This window comes from Gavia stellata, chromosome 12 (assembly GCF_030936135.1).
Source record: "Gavia stellata isolate bGavSte3 chromosome 12, bGavSte3.hap2, whole genome shotgun sequence".
Lineage (NCBI taxonomy): Eukaryota > Metazoa > Chordata > Aves > Gaviiformes > Gaviidae > Gavia > Gavia stellata.
The window spans coordinates 16,935,853-16,949,641 of NC_082605.1; the positions used below are offsets into that span (position 1 = coordinate 16,935,853).

The 13,789-nt window shown below is 47.2% G+C and overlaps 1 protein-coding gene across 16 annotated transcripts in view; it reads right to left on the reverse strand.

Moving 5' to 3' along the window:
* The window catches only part of CADPS (calcium dependent secretion activator), a 221,134-nt gene that overhangs the window by 165,949 nt on the left and 41,396 nt on the right, over window positions 1-13,789 (reverse strand). For all 16 annotated transcript variants that reach the window (XM_059823543.1, XM_059823545.1, XM_059823536.1 and 13 more), the window contains exons 2-3: window positions 10,350-10,463; window positions 5,491-5,823 (exon numbers count right to left, since the gene is read on the reverse strand). In XM_059823543.1, the coding sequence (XP_059679526.1) occupies window positions 5,491-5,823; window positions 10,350-10,463 (447 nt within the window). The remainder of the gene's footprint in view (window positions 1-5,490; window positions 5,824-10,349; window positions 10,464-13,789) is intronic.

A 13,789-nucleotide genomic window follows, 5' to 3' on the forward strand; every position in this document is an offset into this window, starting at 1 on the left:
GCTGCAAAAATAAATGTCAAAACAGTGAATTCTAGTTTTAAGCCAGCTCTGGTCAGCAAAATTTGGGTTAAAATGTTTCCTAGCTAAAATCACAGGCCTCCAAAACTTATGAAACAATTGCACTGGTTAGAGGCTTTCATTCCTTTACGTGAAAACAGCCACCAGACAGCGATGGGACTTGGTCTGTGTTGTAGCACACCCACACATGCATGCTTCTCGGATGTTTTACCTTCTACCTGGACGGACAGGAATAGATGCTGAAAAACTGCGACCATGTATTACTATCTATTACTCAGCAGGTTTGACATGCATATATTTAGCTATTTGTTTTCAAATCTCATATCTTAGGAAATTGGATGAAATTGGAAGCTTAGCACAGGTGTTTTGCACATTTAACAGGAATGCCAGAGTGTACAGGACACTTCAGGCCCAGGAAAGAAGAGAAAGTCTAATCGTGGAGCCTGTGAATTCACACAGTCCTGCAGGGACAGCCCAAGAGTCCAGCGCTTCCTCCGAAGTGGGAGGATAGAAGTGTGCAGCTTATCATAGATGTGGTCTGGACATCAGCTACTGCTGCTGGATTAACTGAACAGCACTGTACTAGCTCCTTCTCTTCTCACTGTAGCTAAAAATGACTTTCAAACACAGCTGGAGATAGAAAAGTAAATCACTGCCCTACAGCTGGGAAAGAACACGACAGGGAGAAGACCACAGCCTGATTTTCAGAGATGCTGCTGCAATTCAGCCATCATGAAGGTCAGTGGGAAATACCGAGGTCATGCCCAAGGGAATGCCGACTGCAGCAAAGATCCAAGTTAGGAATTGCCCAACACTTACAGAAAATAGCTCCTGTATGACTCTTCCACAGTCACTGGTTAATTACAAAGCAGAAGAGCTAAACTCAAGCCTTACCAGCAAGTTCTGCACCAGAAACCCAAGACTGAAACACACTTCTCCCTCTGCGATGCGTCTTGCACAGCAAAGGAGCTCACTGCTGGAGCCAGAGATAATTCCCACCCTGACGCCAGTGGAGCAGAAACACCAAGGCACATACCGTGTGTTATGCAAAAAACTTAAGCCTCTGTGTATTATTTAAAATGTTCTAGTCAGAGGTGGTGCTTAACAACACTGTTATCTCCACAACCATTCTGCTACAACACCACTTCCCATCTTTGTTTCTTAAAAGCCTTTCCAACCGCACCAATCCCTTTTGCTCTGTTGCTATCTCAGATCCTGCTATATCACTGCTATCACATTAAGAATACACTTATCTCATATCACCTGGGGATATTATGTTAAGAAAAAAATCCCTTCAGAAATCATCCTCCTTCTGCACAAACAAAATATTATTTCAGAAGTGAATGAAAACACAGTCCCAGTGATGTAATCATTATGCAATTAGTGAGTATGATGTAACAGGAGGCCACACAGAGAGAAGCACCTGCTTCCAGACTGCAGTTCAAGCAAGTGGTTGGGGCTCTCAGCGCCACTCCTGCTCATGCTTTAGGAGAAGAGCAACTGGGCTAACTCTTCCTACCCCTTGCCTCCTTGCACGGCCTCTGGGGCAGTTTCACCCTGCACACCAAAGCAAGGGAGAGCACGTCAGACCAGCCCCTCCGCTCCCAGCCGACAGGAGCAATGGGAGAATCCAACCGGCTTTGCTTTTCTAAGCACAGGCGACTGGCTGATAAACTGCGTTAACAGCACCGCGCTGCCGCTCCAGAAAGAGTGATGGCATTCAGACAGCCTGCCAGGGGAAACGCTGCATTTCCCAATTCCTCCCATGCACGGCAGACAAGCGTAGGTCAAAAATAAGCGTAGCTTATACCGTGCCAAACCACCACTGGGAAGCTTGTGATTGCCCCCAGATTTGTTTGGGAGGTCTGCTCAGGCTCAGCGTAAAGCCTGCGGCTGGCACCATTGCGGGCTGCCGCGCCAGGGTCCGTGGTGGGCTCTGGCAGGAGCTGCCCGTACGCTGCCCGAGGGAGGAAAGCAAATGTATTCATCACCCACACATGCGCAACTTGAGCCCGCGTGGTGTTTCTGGGAATATTATAATTTCAGCACATCCAGGAAAACGCCAGACAGTGTTTTCCTTTTACTTAAAGCTTATTCACAAACAGAATATATAAAATATTTTGTTCTTATGAAGCAGGCAACAGGAGCTTCAATCAAATTATTAATAAAAAGATTTAGGTTGTACTTCCAATTAACTCCAATGAGACAAGAGTCAGACCAACAGTCAGCGAGTCTTCATAGGGAAGCAAATGAGCGCTGCTTAGGCAGACTCTGACCGAAACGCAATCTGGACTGAAACAAAACAGGACGATGGAAATAAATGACCATTTTTTAGGGGTTATGGGGCCAGTGCCCCAAAGCCCAACGGGTGTGCTCTGTGCTGCAAGTACAGCTGCAGGTGCAGGTTGAGGTGTTTACAAACCCACCCGGGAAGGGAGCTCGCTGCTGATTTCAGGACAGGCTGGCAGAGCAGAGGTGTTTACAGAAGATGGCTTCTCAAACAGAGAGGCAGATGCGGCAAATGAAAATTTATGAAAATGCAAAGTGGTGGGGCGGGGGAGAGAGCGAGCGGGTGGAAAGAAGTCCTGCAGAAGCATGTCCCAGCCCTGCCACCACTGTAGCGCACAAGCATGTGCAAAGCAGGGACCTGTTCCTCCCCTCCAGCTGTCCCGGGTCCCCTCCCAGCAAGCACCCATCCAGGCTGCTGCAATGCTGTACAGCCGATTCTTCTGTCTCCAGATGTCTCTGGTTTTAGTGCTGTAATGTTGGCAGGTGCCTCTGGCTCCCTAAGTGGTGTCAGACTTCCCACGTCAGAGATGCTGCCGGTGCAGAGCAGCTCAGCACAGTCCAGGGGGTTACGGCATGGGAGAGTTTCCAAGTCATGAAGGGCAGTGCCCAGGGCTTGACTTGCATCTCCAGGCTGCAGCAATCAGGCACCCAGCTGCTGTTGTGGCTTTGAAATCTGCCCCGTGGGAACACCAAGAGCTTTTGGGGTTATAGTAAGAAATAATTTGCAACTAAATTTTAGGAGGGAAAGAGAAATAGCTGTTTCAGGGCTGATGCCAATGCTTCATCATGAGAGGTCAGAAGGAAGCTTTCAAGGGGGGAAAGAGGCAGGTTCCCAAATCACTGCTCATTGCATATAATTTTCTGCTCTCCTCTGCAGGTCTGCTGCAGAAAAAAACGCTAGCCAAGTTGGCATGCACCTTTGATTTTTGCCAGGAACTCCCCATACAAGATAAGTAAACAAAACATTTGTAGGTTGATAGGTTTTACTTATACCCTACAACAGACTGCCTGCAAGCGATGGCTGAGACCCTGCAGGAAGGAGTAGTGGTCAACAGCAATTTTGGTGCTTCACAGCAAGACGGAAGCGCAGAGCAGCTCGTGCTGCTCTCCTAAGGGTTGCCAGTGGCTGGAGAGCTCCAGAGATCCCTCTGGTATAGCCCAGATGACATGACCACAAGTAGCACCGAAATAAGGGTCCCCACAGCAAATCCTGCAGTTCCGATGGGTGCCCACTGCTGCCTTCCCTGCAGCACCTAACGGGAGAAGGAGAAGGAGCGACCTGCTCCCACCTCCGCTCCCCATGGCGCAGGCTCCCACCCCACCGTGCCAGCACCAGGGCACCGTAACCGCTCGCACTGTACCCCAGGAAAACACCAAATGGCTAACGACAGCTTGCCTTGCAGCTTTCTGAGCCGTGCCTTGTATAAAGGGCTTTCCCTTCTGCATAGCTAATCCTCACTATCCAGGTATTAAAAACAGTAACTCCTGTGATAATACTCGCTTTCAACAGAAAGTATGTCTTTCTCTAAAAAGCTTAAATTACAGGTTTGCTGCCTCTGCGTATTAGAAAAGACCCAAAATTAAATCCTTCACTTCCAGAGTAAAGCTAGGACCTACTGCAGGAAACAGGTTGATCCATGCAACAGGGCAACTTGCAGGGAACAGCCACTGGGTTCACGGTGTCAGCCAGAAAGGCTCTCGTAAGCAGAGATCATCCACAAAGCAGCACAGCCATGATTAAATACTGTTTTCTGCATCACTGTGAACCACAAAGAGGGCAGGATCGCATACACGTTCACGCAAACCCACCCTAGTTACTTAGCCCAGCACAGGTCAAGGGAGGATGAGACACACAGAACTTGATTGGGTTTAAGTTAAAAAAAACCAACTCTAGAATTGACTCAGGTCTCAACAAATCACTGAAAATATTATGGTTTTGATTTTAAAGAAGTCCTCCAACAGAGGATGGAGACACGAAATCTGGTTTGTAAACATAATCTATGCAGACCAATGCAGTCCTTGCTGTTGCCTTTTTGCCATGAAGACACCTTACTCAGGGACATTTATTATCCTCTCACTACTCTGCCATAAAGGTCTGAGATGAAGAAGAACAAATGCAAGATAATTAAGCTCTTTACAGGAGAAAAAACAGATCAAACATAATTTTCTATGTCTTAAAAAGAATTGAAAATGTCTAGACAGAAGACAGACAGAATTGGTCTTGAATGTATTAATTTCAATAAGAAGCTGAACCCCTGAATTACAGGGAAGAGATTGAGGTCTGCTCCTCCTCTGAAAACTTTCCACAGCATTACCTTACCCTCCCCATGACTCTGACATCCTTTATCCCGCCTGCGATATTTATATCCAATAGCAGGGGACTGTAATCTGGGTCACCAACAGTCCAACAGCCACCAACAGCCCTCAGCAAGAGCTGCTGGAAAGGCAAGCGGCACTGCAGAGTCCCAGCTCTGCGCCTCTGGGGAACTGGCTCTTACTGGGGTGTGGGGGGGAAGAGAGAGGAACGGGAAAGGTTTTCATCTATCTGGGAACTCATAGTGCATGCGGAGCTGCTCTGAGTTCGTGGGGGTTTGGGATGCTCCCTCCATGGGCATGCAGGGGTCACAGAGGCTCTCTCTACATAAGGACAACTTGTACACCAATAAGTGAGTTTGCATAAGACATCCACCCTGGGGGCATCTGAGCTTCAAGTATTAATCAGGTTATTGCAGGCTGCAAGAACGTACTTCTGTCATTTAGACTGGTGATGTGACAGCAGAAAGGCAAAAGTCACAGCAAAACAGCCCACCTAGGCACCAAAGACCTGCTCATCCAGACACTGAGCTGGAGGAATAAACATTTCCCATCTCAGCAATCCTATGGGATTTCAGGAAAGAAAAGATTATATAAAGACCTTCTGAAACATCTGCAGAAAACCCTAAGCAACAAAGCACAAGAAAACAAGCACAAGCAAGAGGAGGAGGCTCAACCGGACAGCCAGAACATAACCGGCAGTGCGGAAGTCCTACCATGAACCAAACCCCCTTCCCTGGTGGAAATTCTCTCAAAAACAGTCTGGTCAGACCCAAAGTTTCCAGTTTGTAACAGCAGTATTTCCCATTGGCAACACCTTCCCCAAGAAACCCCCTTCCATTTCCACTCAGCCTGGGAGAAGGACCTTACCTGACATGCGTTGTACAGAAGCTGATGCTCAAATTTCTTGATCCCCAAAATGTTCTGGAACATCTCGTAGAGCTGCTCCTTGCTGAGGATGAGCTCCGAGGCAGCGCTTGCTGTCATCCTGGCCTGCTGCTTGCGGGGATCCTCTTCCCCACGGTAAATAGCGTCAAACTTTGCCATCCAAGAGCTCAGGACCGTCTCCTTGCTGAGGCCATCAATTTCTGGCAGGCTGCGCACTCTCTTCTCGATGTGCTTCTTGAAGACCTCCCGGGAGTCATTCGCTGAGCACCCTCCACTCTGCACCATCCTAGCAACACGGTCACTTTTCAGGAATACCTGCAAAAAAAGGGGTGACTTCAAATGGTATCATTTAAAAACAAAAAAAACCCCTTAAGTACCACAAAAGGTGGTTTCACTGCTGGGAAGCCTCTTAACTGGCTGCCTGTACACTTTCCAATTCCTCACTCAACAACCACATGTTGCCAGATGGACAGAGGTTTCAGCTGTACTTTGGGAAGCGTAATGAAATCAGGTGAAGCTTCTGCTTTGCATCCGCTAAAATGGAACATTTTGATGCAATTAGTACTTCATGCGATGTTGTTGGTTGCACCTCAGCAGATACATAAATGCCCTTTGGGAAAGCAGGATTATATTTTGCTCTAGCAAATGTTTTAATAAGGAAGTTATTGCACAACTATATTCACCTAGCCGAATTCTGCCTTGTTAGAGGGAGCCCAGTCATCCTACTCAAGTCAGCAGCATTGCATTGCATTTATCTTGGTAGCCAGGCCTCCGGGAAACCTCTGCCCAGTGCAAGGACCAGGCTTACATCAAGCTACTACACCGGAGGAGATCTTTGCAGACTGCCCTGCTGTCACAAGATGACAGGAATGGCATTGTATTAATTAATTTAATGTTACCTTCAGTTAAACAACACGTGTGTCTCCACTTCTCCCATACCCTGGTCTTTCCAACCTGGGCAGCCAGCACTGGAAGAGTACAGTTAAAATGCCCCAGGAAAGGACAAAAACGAATGGCCTGATCTTTGCAAACTGACGGGTAAACACCAAGGCAACTCAGATCATTCAAAGGCACACAGCCAGTGGCGTGGCCACAGAAGGACGAGGCCAAATCCCTTCCTGCTCCAGCTCTGCTGAAGTAGCACAGGATGGTTCAGCACAGCTCGCGGCCGCCTGGGAAGGCTTTGCAGAGAGAGCAGCCTGCAAGGTGCAGGACACCGACAGCAAGAGGGAGGGAGAAGTCGTTTGATGAAGATGCTCTTCCCACTGCAAGCGCAGCAGAAGGATCAAAACACAACAGACCCCTGCAGACCAGGAGATGCCATGGGAGTAACGCCGAGCTGAAGGGTGAGAGAGGGACAGGGGGATATTGTGTTGGCTCTCCTCTCCCAAGCCCTGAACACAGGAAAGCAATCGATGCCCAGCAAGAACCGCTGTTTTATTAATGGTGCTGAGAACAGATGAATGCAGCAGGCTGGGAAGAAGCTGTGCCAGCACCAGGGTGTATCTGTCAGCTCTCAATAATTAAAGAGCTTGAGGATGACCTAAGGACATGGTAGATTTTTTTTATACCACTCAGCAACATGGCACACCAAGTTCCCAGATGCTTGATGGCACATGCATCTGGTCAGGAGTAGTAGTGTGTTTTGCTCCAGGACCGGCCCAGAAATGCTGCTGAGGAAGAGCTGGGCTGTTTCCTTCCAACGTCACTGTGCTGGGGAGCACTCCCTGCAGATGAGACAGGCAGGATGCCACCAACAGCCTCTTCAGTCCACACTGAAACGATACCAGCACACATTTCATTTCCTTGCAGAGCTTAAATATGAGTGAAAACACTCTGGGTGTGCACAGGTGCTTTTAGGTAATAGGTGAGAGCTATCAAAATCCAAGCTGCCAGCACAGCCAAGGAAGTCCCCAGCACACTGACTGCTGGAAACGGTGGGAGGTCACGGCAAACGGTCCTGCTGCGGCATCCTTGGCTCCCACATCCCCTCTCTAATCTTCCACTCCAGGTGCCTTTGGACGACAGCGCTAATGACTTCCCATACCTGCCAGCACCAGCAGCTGTTGTCATCCGTGGTCCTCACCCCCGTTGGAGGAGTGATGGCACTGCGAGCAGAGGGACCCGACTCCCTGTCTCCCCTCAGTCCCAATTTATGCTCCCCAGCAGACGAAAGGAGGACTGTGGCTGGCAGAGGAGGCTGGCGCGGGGGAGCGCCAGTCAGACACAGAGCAGCAGAAAAAGACCATGAAATAGTAGGATACAAAAAAGATAAAAGAAGTGTTTTGTCCTGCAGAGTGAGCTGTTTTCTTTAGAAAATACCAGGTGAATCGCCCAGCTGTGAGGCTGCCTAGTAGGACTGCCAGGACTCAAGAATTGCTGGAGCAAAATCCTAACGTGGGTGCATACACCGGCGCATGCAGAAGGGAACTGGCCTCTGCGAGCTGGGTCAGGCATCTCCTGCCACGCCTATGGATGAGCCCCCCAGGTCGCACGTGGTCCTGGCTCTATCTGCCCACAGCAGAGTGAAAATGGGTCTAACGAAGCATTTCCATAATACCCACTAAAGGGACTGCTGGATGAAGTGCCAGTTGACAGACGAAGCTTTACTCATTAGAAGTAAAAGGACATGAGAAAAGCTCTCCTGGATCATCTGTTAGAGGGTGCTGGGCCTGTCTCGCACACGTGGGTCTGCAGCATTCCTGCAGGCACAGCGATGCTTTGCAGACCAGTGGTGGAGCCTGCTCAGATCACTCAATCTTTTAATTTGATAGCAGCCTGTGAACTAGTCTAAGACTGGCAATCACACGCTTACACCTTGACCGCAGACTTAACAGCGGAACACGGCCATGCAAACACATTCAGGGCAAGAGCATCCCTGACCTACCATGTCATCTTTACCTCTTTCTTTCTCCAACAACAAAAAAAATCATTCCCCAGGTAATATATGAAGAGAACAGATCCTATTCTGCACTGTTAGGTAAGTGAACCCCTTAGAAACATCAACCATGTCCTGTGCAGAGATGGCCAGTTTCAGCTGAGCAAAGAACCAAGTTTTAAGCATTTTCCCAGCCATCATGCAGCTTGATAAGTCAGTACCTAAATGCAGATTTCTAGATGGCATGCATCCAAGGGACGGTTAATTGCATAAAACGCTGAGATTTGCAGGAGCTGAGATAAGTAGGTTCTGTTGTGATTGCACCATGGCTTGACCAAGGGTGGGCACCTCTCGGCAGAGAAGGGAGGAAGGAGAACTGAGCAGCGTTTTCTGCTGCTGATGGCACTGAGAAGGGGCAGAGGCTTTCTGCTGCGAGGCTTTGCCTTGTGCCACTGCAGAGAGTGCGGAGGAAGACACACACAGCCATGCTACAGCTGCACAGAAGCTGAAAGCAAGATGGCTATAAATTAAGGGAGACCAACAGTTAAGGAGAAGAAAAAGAAAGTTGTGCTAAAGGTCACAGAGCGATGCACTGCGCTCTTCGTGGCCTGTTTTAAGTAGGACAGAGCAGGTGGAGCGCCCAGCTGAAATGAAGACATAGGGTTTGCAGACGTCTAGTGCTGATCAACTGCTCTTTGTACGTTTGATTACTTGGGGTAATTATACAGCATAGGACTTCTGGAGCTGGTCAGGACACACTTTCAGGCAGACCCACCAGTGAAACAGGGATGTATTTTGCCTGTTTTTAATTAGTTTCCTTTTCCTGCCTAATAGTCTTATCTGAACAGATTACACTGCTCTTACATCTTAAAATGCAGCTCACGCCATCTTGAAAACTTTTTCTGAGAGCATCTGTTCGGTGAAGCTGTGATAAACTGATGATCCCTTGGCAATTTCTTTTCCGATAAGAGATGTAAATTACTCTCAGCTTCCTTCCTGTACAGAGAAGGATGGCGCAGTAACTATTAGGCTGGTTTAATAGAGTTAATCCAGGGATAATTTGTGCTTTCCTTACACAGAAGCAGCTGCTGCCATTTTTTTTTTTTACAGAGTTAAAATTCTCTTCAGTTTTAGTATCTGATTTTGGCCCCCTCTTAGGTTCCACTTCCAGAGAAATATTTTACATAGGCAATTCAAAAACTTCACCTTTTATGACAGAATAGCTCTAGGGAGAAAGAGAAATGGTTTGCAGGAAGACTAGCAAAAAAATAAGCGACACTCCTCATACAAATCACAAGCACTGATTTCCTTCAAAAACAGAAGCTCTTTCCTTCTGAGAAAAGATATGAAAGGCAGCATTAAGGGCTGCATACAAAGAGGTGCAAAAAGACAGACATGCATAATTATTCTTTTGCACAGTTATGAATGATGCTTCATGTTCTTTGGTACCATCTAGTTTGGTACATCCCCCTTCCTCCCCCTTTGCTTTACAGCACTTGCCATACCAAAGAAAAGAGACAAGACTCTTGCTGAAAATCCCGAAGTCAATTAGACACAACGCAAAAGCTTCAGCAACAACTGAACGTGCTGCCCAGTTTTCTCTTGGTATTTTTCATGGGGAGCACATGGCATTTATTTTGTACTGTGCCATCTTTCTTGTTTTAGAGTACATTGTTTAAAAGTATTGGGAAGATATTTTTCAGCTGAAAGGAAGGACGATCCTCCTCATAATGAAGGTACAGTATACACCGTGGTGTAGGAGTTGCCACTGTACCTGTGTGGTTACATGTTCAAAACCTGAACCTCACAAACCTTGTGATGTATCAGACAGACGGGAGAAGCCTTGCACTTGCCTTTGTTTTGTGCTTTGTTGACAAAGAATCCATTATTTCAGGATTCAACCCTATCTGTGAATAGGGGTGAGAACAGGAATTCATATGAATATTGTGTCATCTCTCCTTACCTCGTAGTAGCTCTGGACAGCGTTTATAAATGCTTCATCTGCCACAATCTGGGTTTCTCCATTGAGAAAGGCCTGGAAACGATCTTTGATTGTCTGGAGCTGCTGCTTACTTATCTGCAAAACATGCCAGAAGGAGAAAATTAGTCAAGAAAGGTTTATGTATGAGGAAAAAACTGCACTAATTCTTCTGCAATATCTTATGGGGTGCTTATGATGTGCACTTCTGCTCTCCTTTGGGGACAGCAGCAATAGATGAGGAATCAGCCATGCCTGAGTACACACAGACATGCACTCTTCACCCTGGCAAGTTCATTTAAGCATCATGAGCACCTAAAGTCACCCTGAACGTCATTTCTAAACAACTCTGCCACCACAAAATGCACACAAGACTTTTACCGCTTCAGGTATACCTAAGTGAAAAGCAAACTGCTCTGTGCATGCTTGGAAGAGACTGTTTCGGTGCAACCTCTTCCCCATTTAGCCTCTCCTCCCCTTCAGAAGATGGGGTTTCATCACCGAACGGGAAGCCTTGCGAGCGAGCTGTTGAAGACGGCACTCACCAGCACCCCGGGGCCTTGGTCTTTCCTCGTTTGGTTTTTTTCCTTGCTCATTTCTTTTGGCTTGTCAAGTATAAAACCAGTCAGGACCAGTGGTGAAAGAATTTAATGCCGTTTAATGCTAAAGAAATCATTCTAGGGCAAACCTGTTCTCCTTACCCAAGCAAGGACTTTCTCTGCTGTCTCCTTGCTGCTCAAAACAGTTTCTGTCCAGCATGCAGCTGGTATAACTTACAAGACAGTTCTAATTTTGGCACAATTACATCAATAGAAAGTTTACAAGGGTTTGTTCCAGCCTTGTAAGATAACATGCCATTATTCTGCCAATTTATCTGCCAGTTTAAAAACAGATATAGCTAAAAACCCCCACCTCTTCAGCTTGTAGTGCAGACAAAGTCACAGCAGGCACATCAGTCATGTACCAGCAATGCCAGCACAACATCTTAAGATGCAGATAACATTCATACTGAAGCACTGCAGGGATTTAACTGTAGTTATGCCTGGTTTACCACGTGGCTACTCCTCATTTGAGGATAAGAGTTAATTTAGACAAAAGAGAAGGAAGCAAACAAGATGTATATGTGACAAATTCAAACTTAAAGGGCAAAGAGCGCAGTAAGAATTAGGACAACTATTTACTAATGACCAAAAGGTCTAGAGAAGAGGGTATTTTTTCTCACTTGTACGCCAACAGAAAAAATGAGCCCATTAGAATGGAAGAGAAAAATAAAATTAATGGCTCTAAGTGTCTAAATGGCTTTGAATAAAGTATCAAAAACTACAGAGATCCAAACAACTAGAGCATAATGAAGCCTGGTAAACACAGCTAGTGATAAAATGCAGGAAAGGGACCACTTGGAAAATGCAACGATAAATGTCACTAGATCAAGATGATGCGCCATGCAGGGCATTTAGGGACTGTGGTTACAACCATCATGAATACTGGTAATTAATTCTGCAACATCACGCTGAGGAGGGTTAGTGAGCAACGGCAACAATTTGATGTGATGATAATCTGGGATTAGTTTATCCTGGTGCTTATGGAAAGGTGTTCATCAGAGTGACATAAAGCAAGACTCAATATGCTCTGCTTCAGAAAACAGGGAACAGCCTTCACCACCCCTGTGGGCGCTGGAAAGACGGGTCATTCCCACCCCCAAAACAGCAGCCCACACTTCACAGGGTCTGACACATGCAACAAAGCTCAGCATCACAGGGCTGGAGCAAGGACCGTCCCTCTAACCAGACCCACCTCAGCCTTGGTCACCATCTCCAATAAGCCCTGTGGAAAAGCACTGCTGAAAGCTCCCAGCTTTAGGGCTGGCAGGATCTAGTTTTTGGCTATAACAGTCCATCCGCCATGTCGGGCACCTAAGACCCTTTGTGGTGTTTGCCAGTAGCACCTTAGACATCGTGAGCTCTTGGGCAATACGGACAGCATCAGACATAAAACAGCCTCCAAAATTATCTGAGCTGATGGAAGCTCCTGACGGAATTGAAAAGAAAACTGGGTCAGCAATAAGAGGGGCCAGAGACAATGTAGTGATCGAGCGGAAGACACCTGCAGGAAGGCGCTAGGTCTGGTTGTATTAAGCATTTAATTATCTGGGAGAAAAGCAGGATGTTAATTAAATGTATTGATGATTTTGTATTAGCAACCATTGTAATCATCAGGCAGAAATGATGAAGCAATAGAGGCCATAAGAAACCAAGAAAAGAAACAGGAAAACTACAGGTAACATTGAAATCAGGGTGTTGAGGCACAAGGAAAGAGCACAGATACTCTAAGCTAAGAGGCTTTTCGTTTGGGATTTTAACAATGTGCATAGCATTTTTATTATTTTTATTTCCAGGTTATTTCTTAGGACAACCTCCAGAAGCCCTTGCTTGTTCAATTCCTATGATGCCATCTAGCAGCAATATTTTCTGCTCCTTCCTCAATATTGAAGGGACTACCTTCAAAACGAATGATGCTACTTGAAATTCCTAGAAACTCCCAATACGCAGCTCGCACGTGAGCTCCTGGGGGCTGTGGAAATGAGTCATCGGATTCATCTCTACTGGAGTGTCAGTTGCCTCTTCCTCGCCCCCAAGCTCTATGCAAGTATTTTCCCAGTCCAGGGAAAAGGAGATCCCTGGAAAAGGAGATCCTCTCTGACCACACCAGGCTGCAGCATGACCCAGTCCTTGGTTAATGGGATCCTCGGTCTTCCATCCCTGCCAGACTGTGAAGCAGCGCTGGGGTATTGATCTGTGTCTGTGCCACTGTTACGGATGTCATCAAGAAAGCAGTCAGTCTGAGCCAAAATTAAACTGCTTTCATTTTAAAGTTAGCACAGCAGCAGATGCAGCCCGGTGCGGAAAGTCAGCACCAGCTGGGAAGCGGAGGGCGGTCAGACCCGCAGGTTGAAGAAATCTGCCCAACACGCTCCACCTCCTCCCCTCCCCGTCAGGCACCAAGGGCATCACCGCCGAAGCCCAGAAGCACCCCTCGGGCAGCCGGGAAGCAGCACCGTCCCGGCAGAGGCTGGACCGGGGCCTCCGCTCTCCAAAGCCTTTAAGCAGGGCCAAGCAATGCCATCAACCCATCCACAGGCTTAAAAGAGCACATGCCCTGAACACTCACCTGGGAGCTTAAGTGCTTTAAAGGCAGGGGTGTTATTTTATCTGTTGCTATTAGAGCCACCAGTGATCAGCTAGAAACCCACCTAAAGCAAGCTAACAGCTTCTGCAGAGCCAGTAAGGCCACTAAGGGGCCAATACAAACCACTTCTCATTTAGTTACCTTCCATAACGTGCTTATAAGTAGTGGAAACCAACAGAATTACTTCCCCTTCGAAGCACATCAGTACAACATCGCAGCCCTTGCTCCAGCTATGGCAG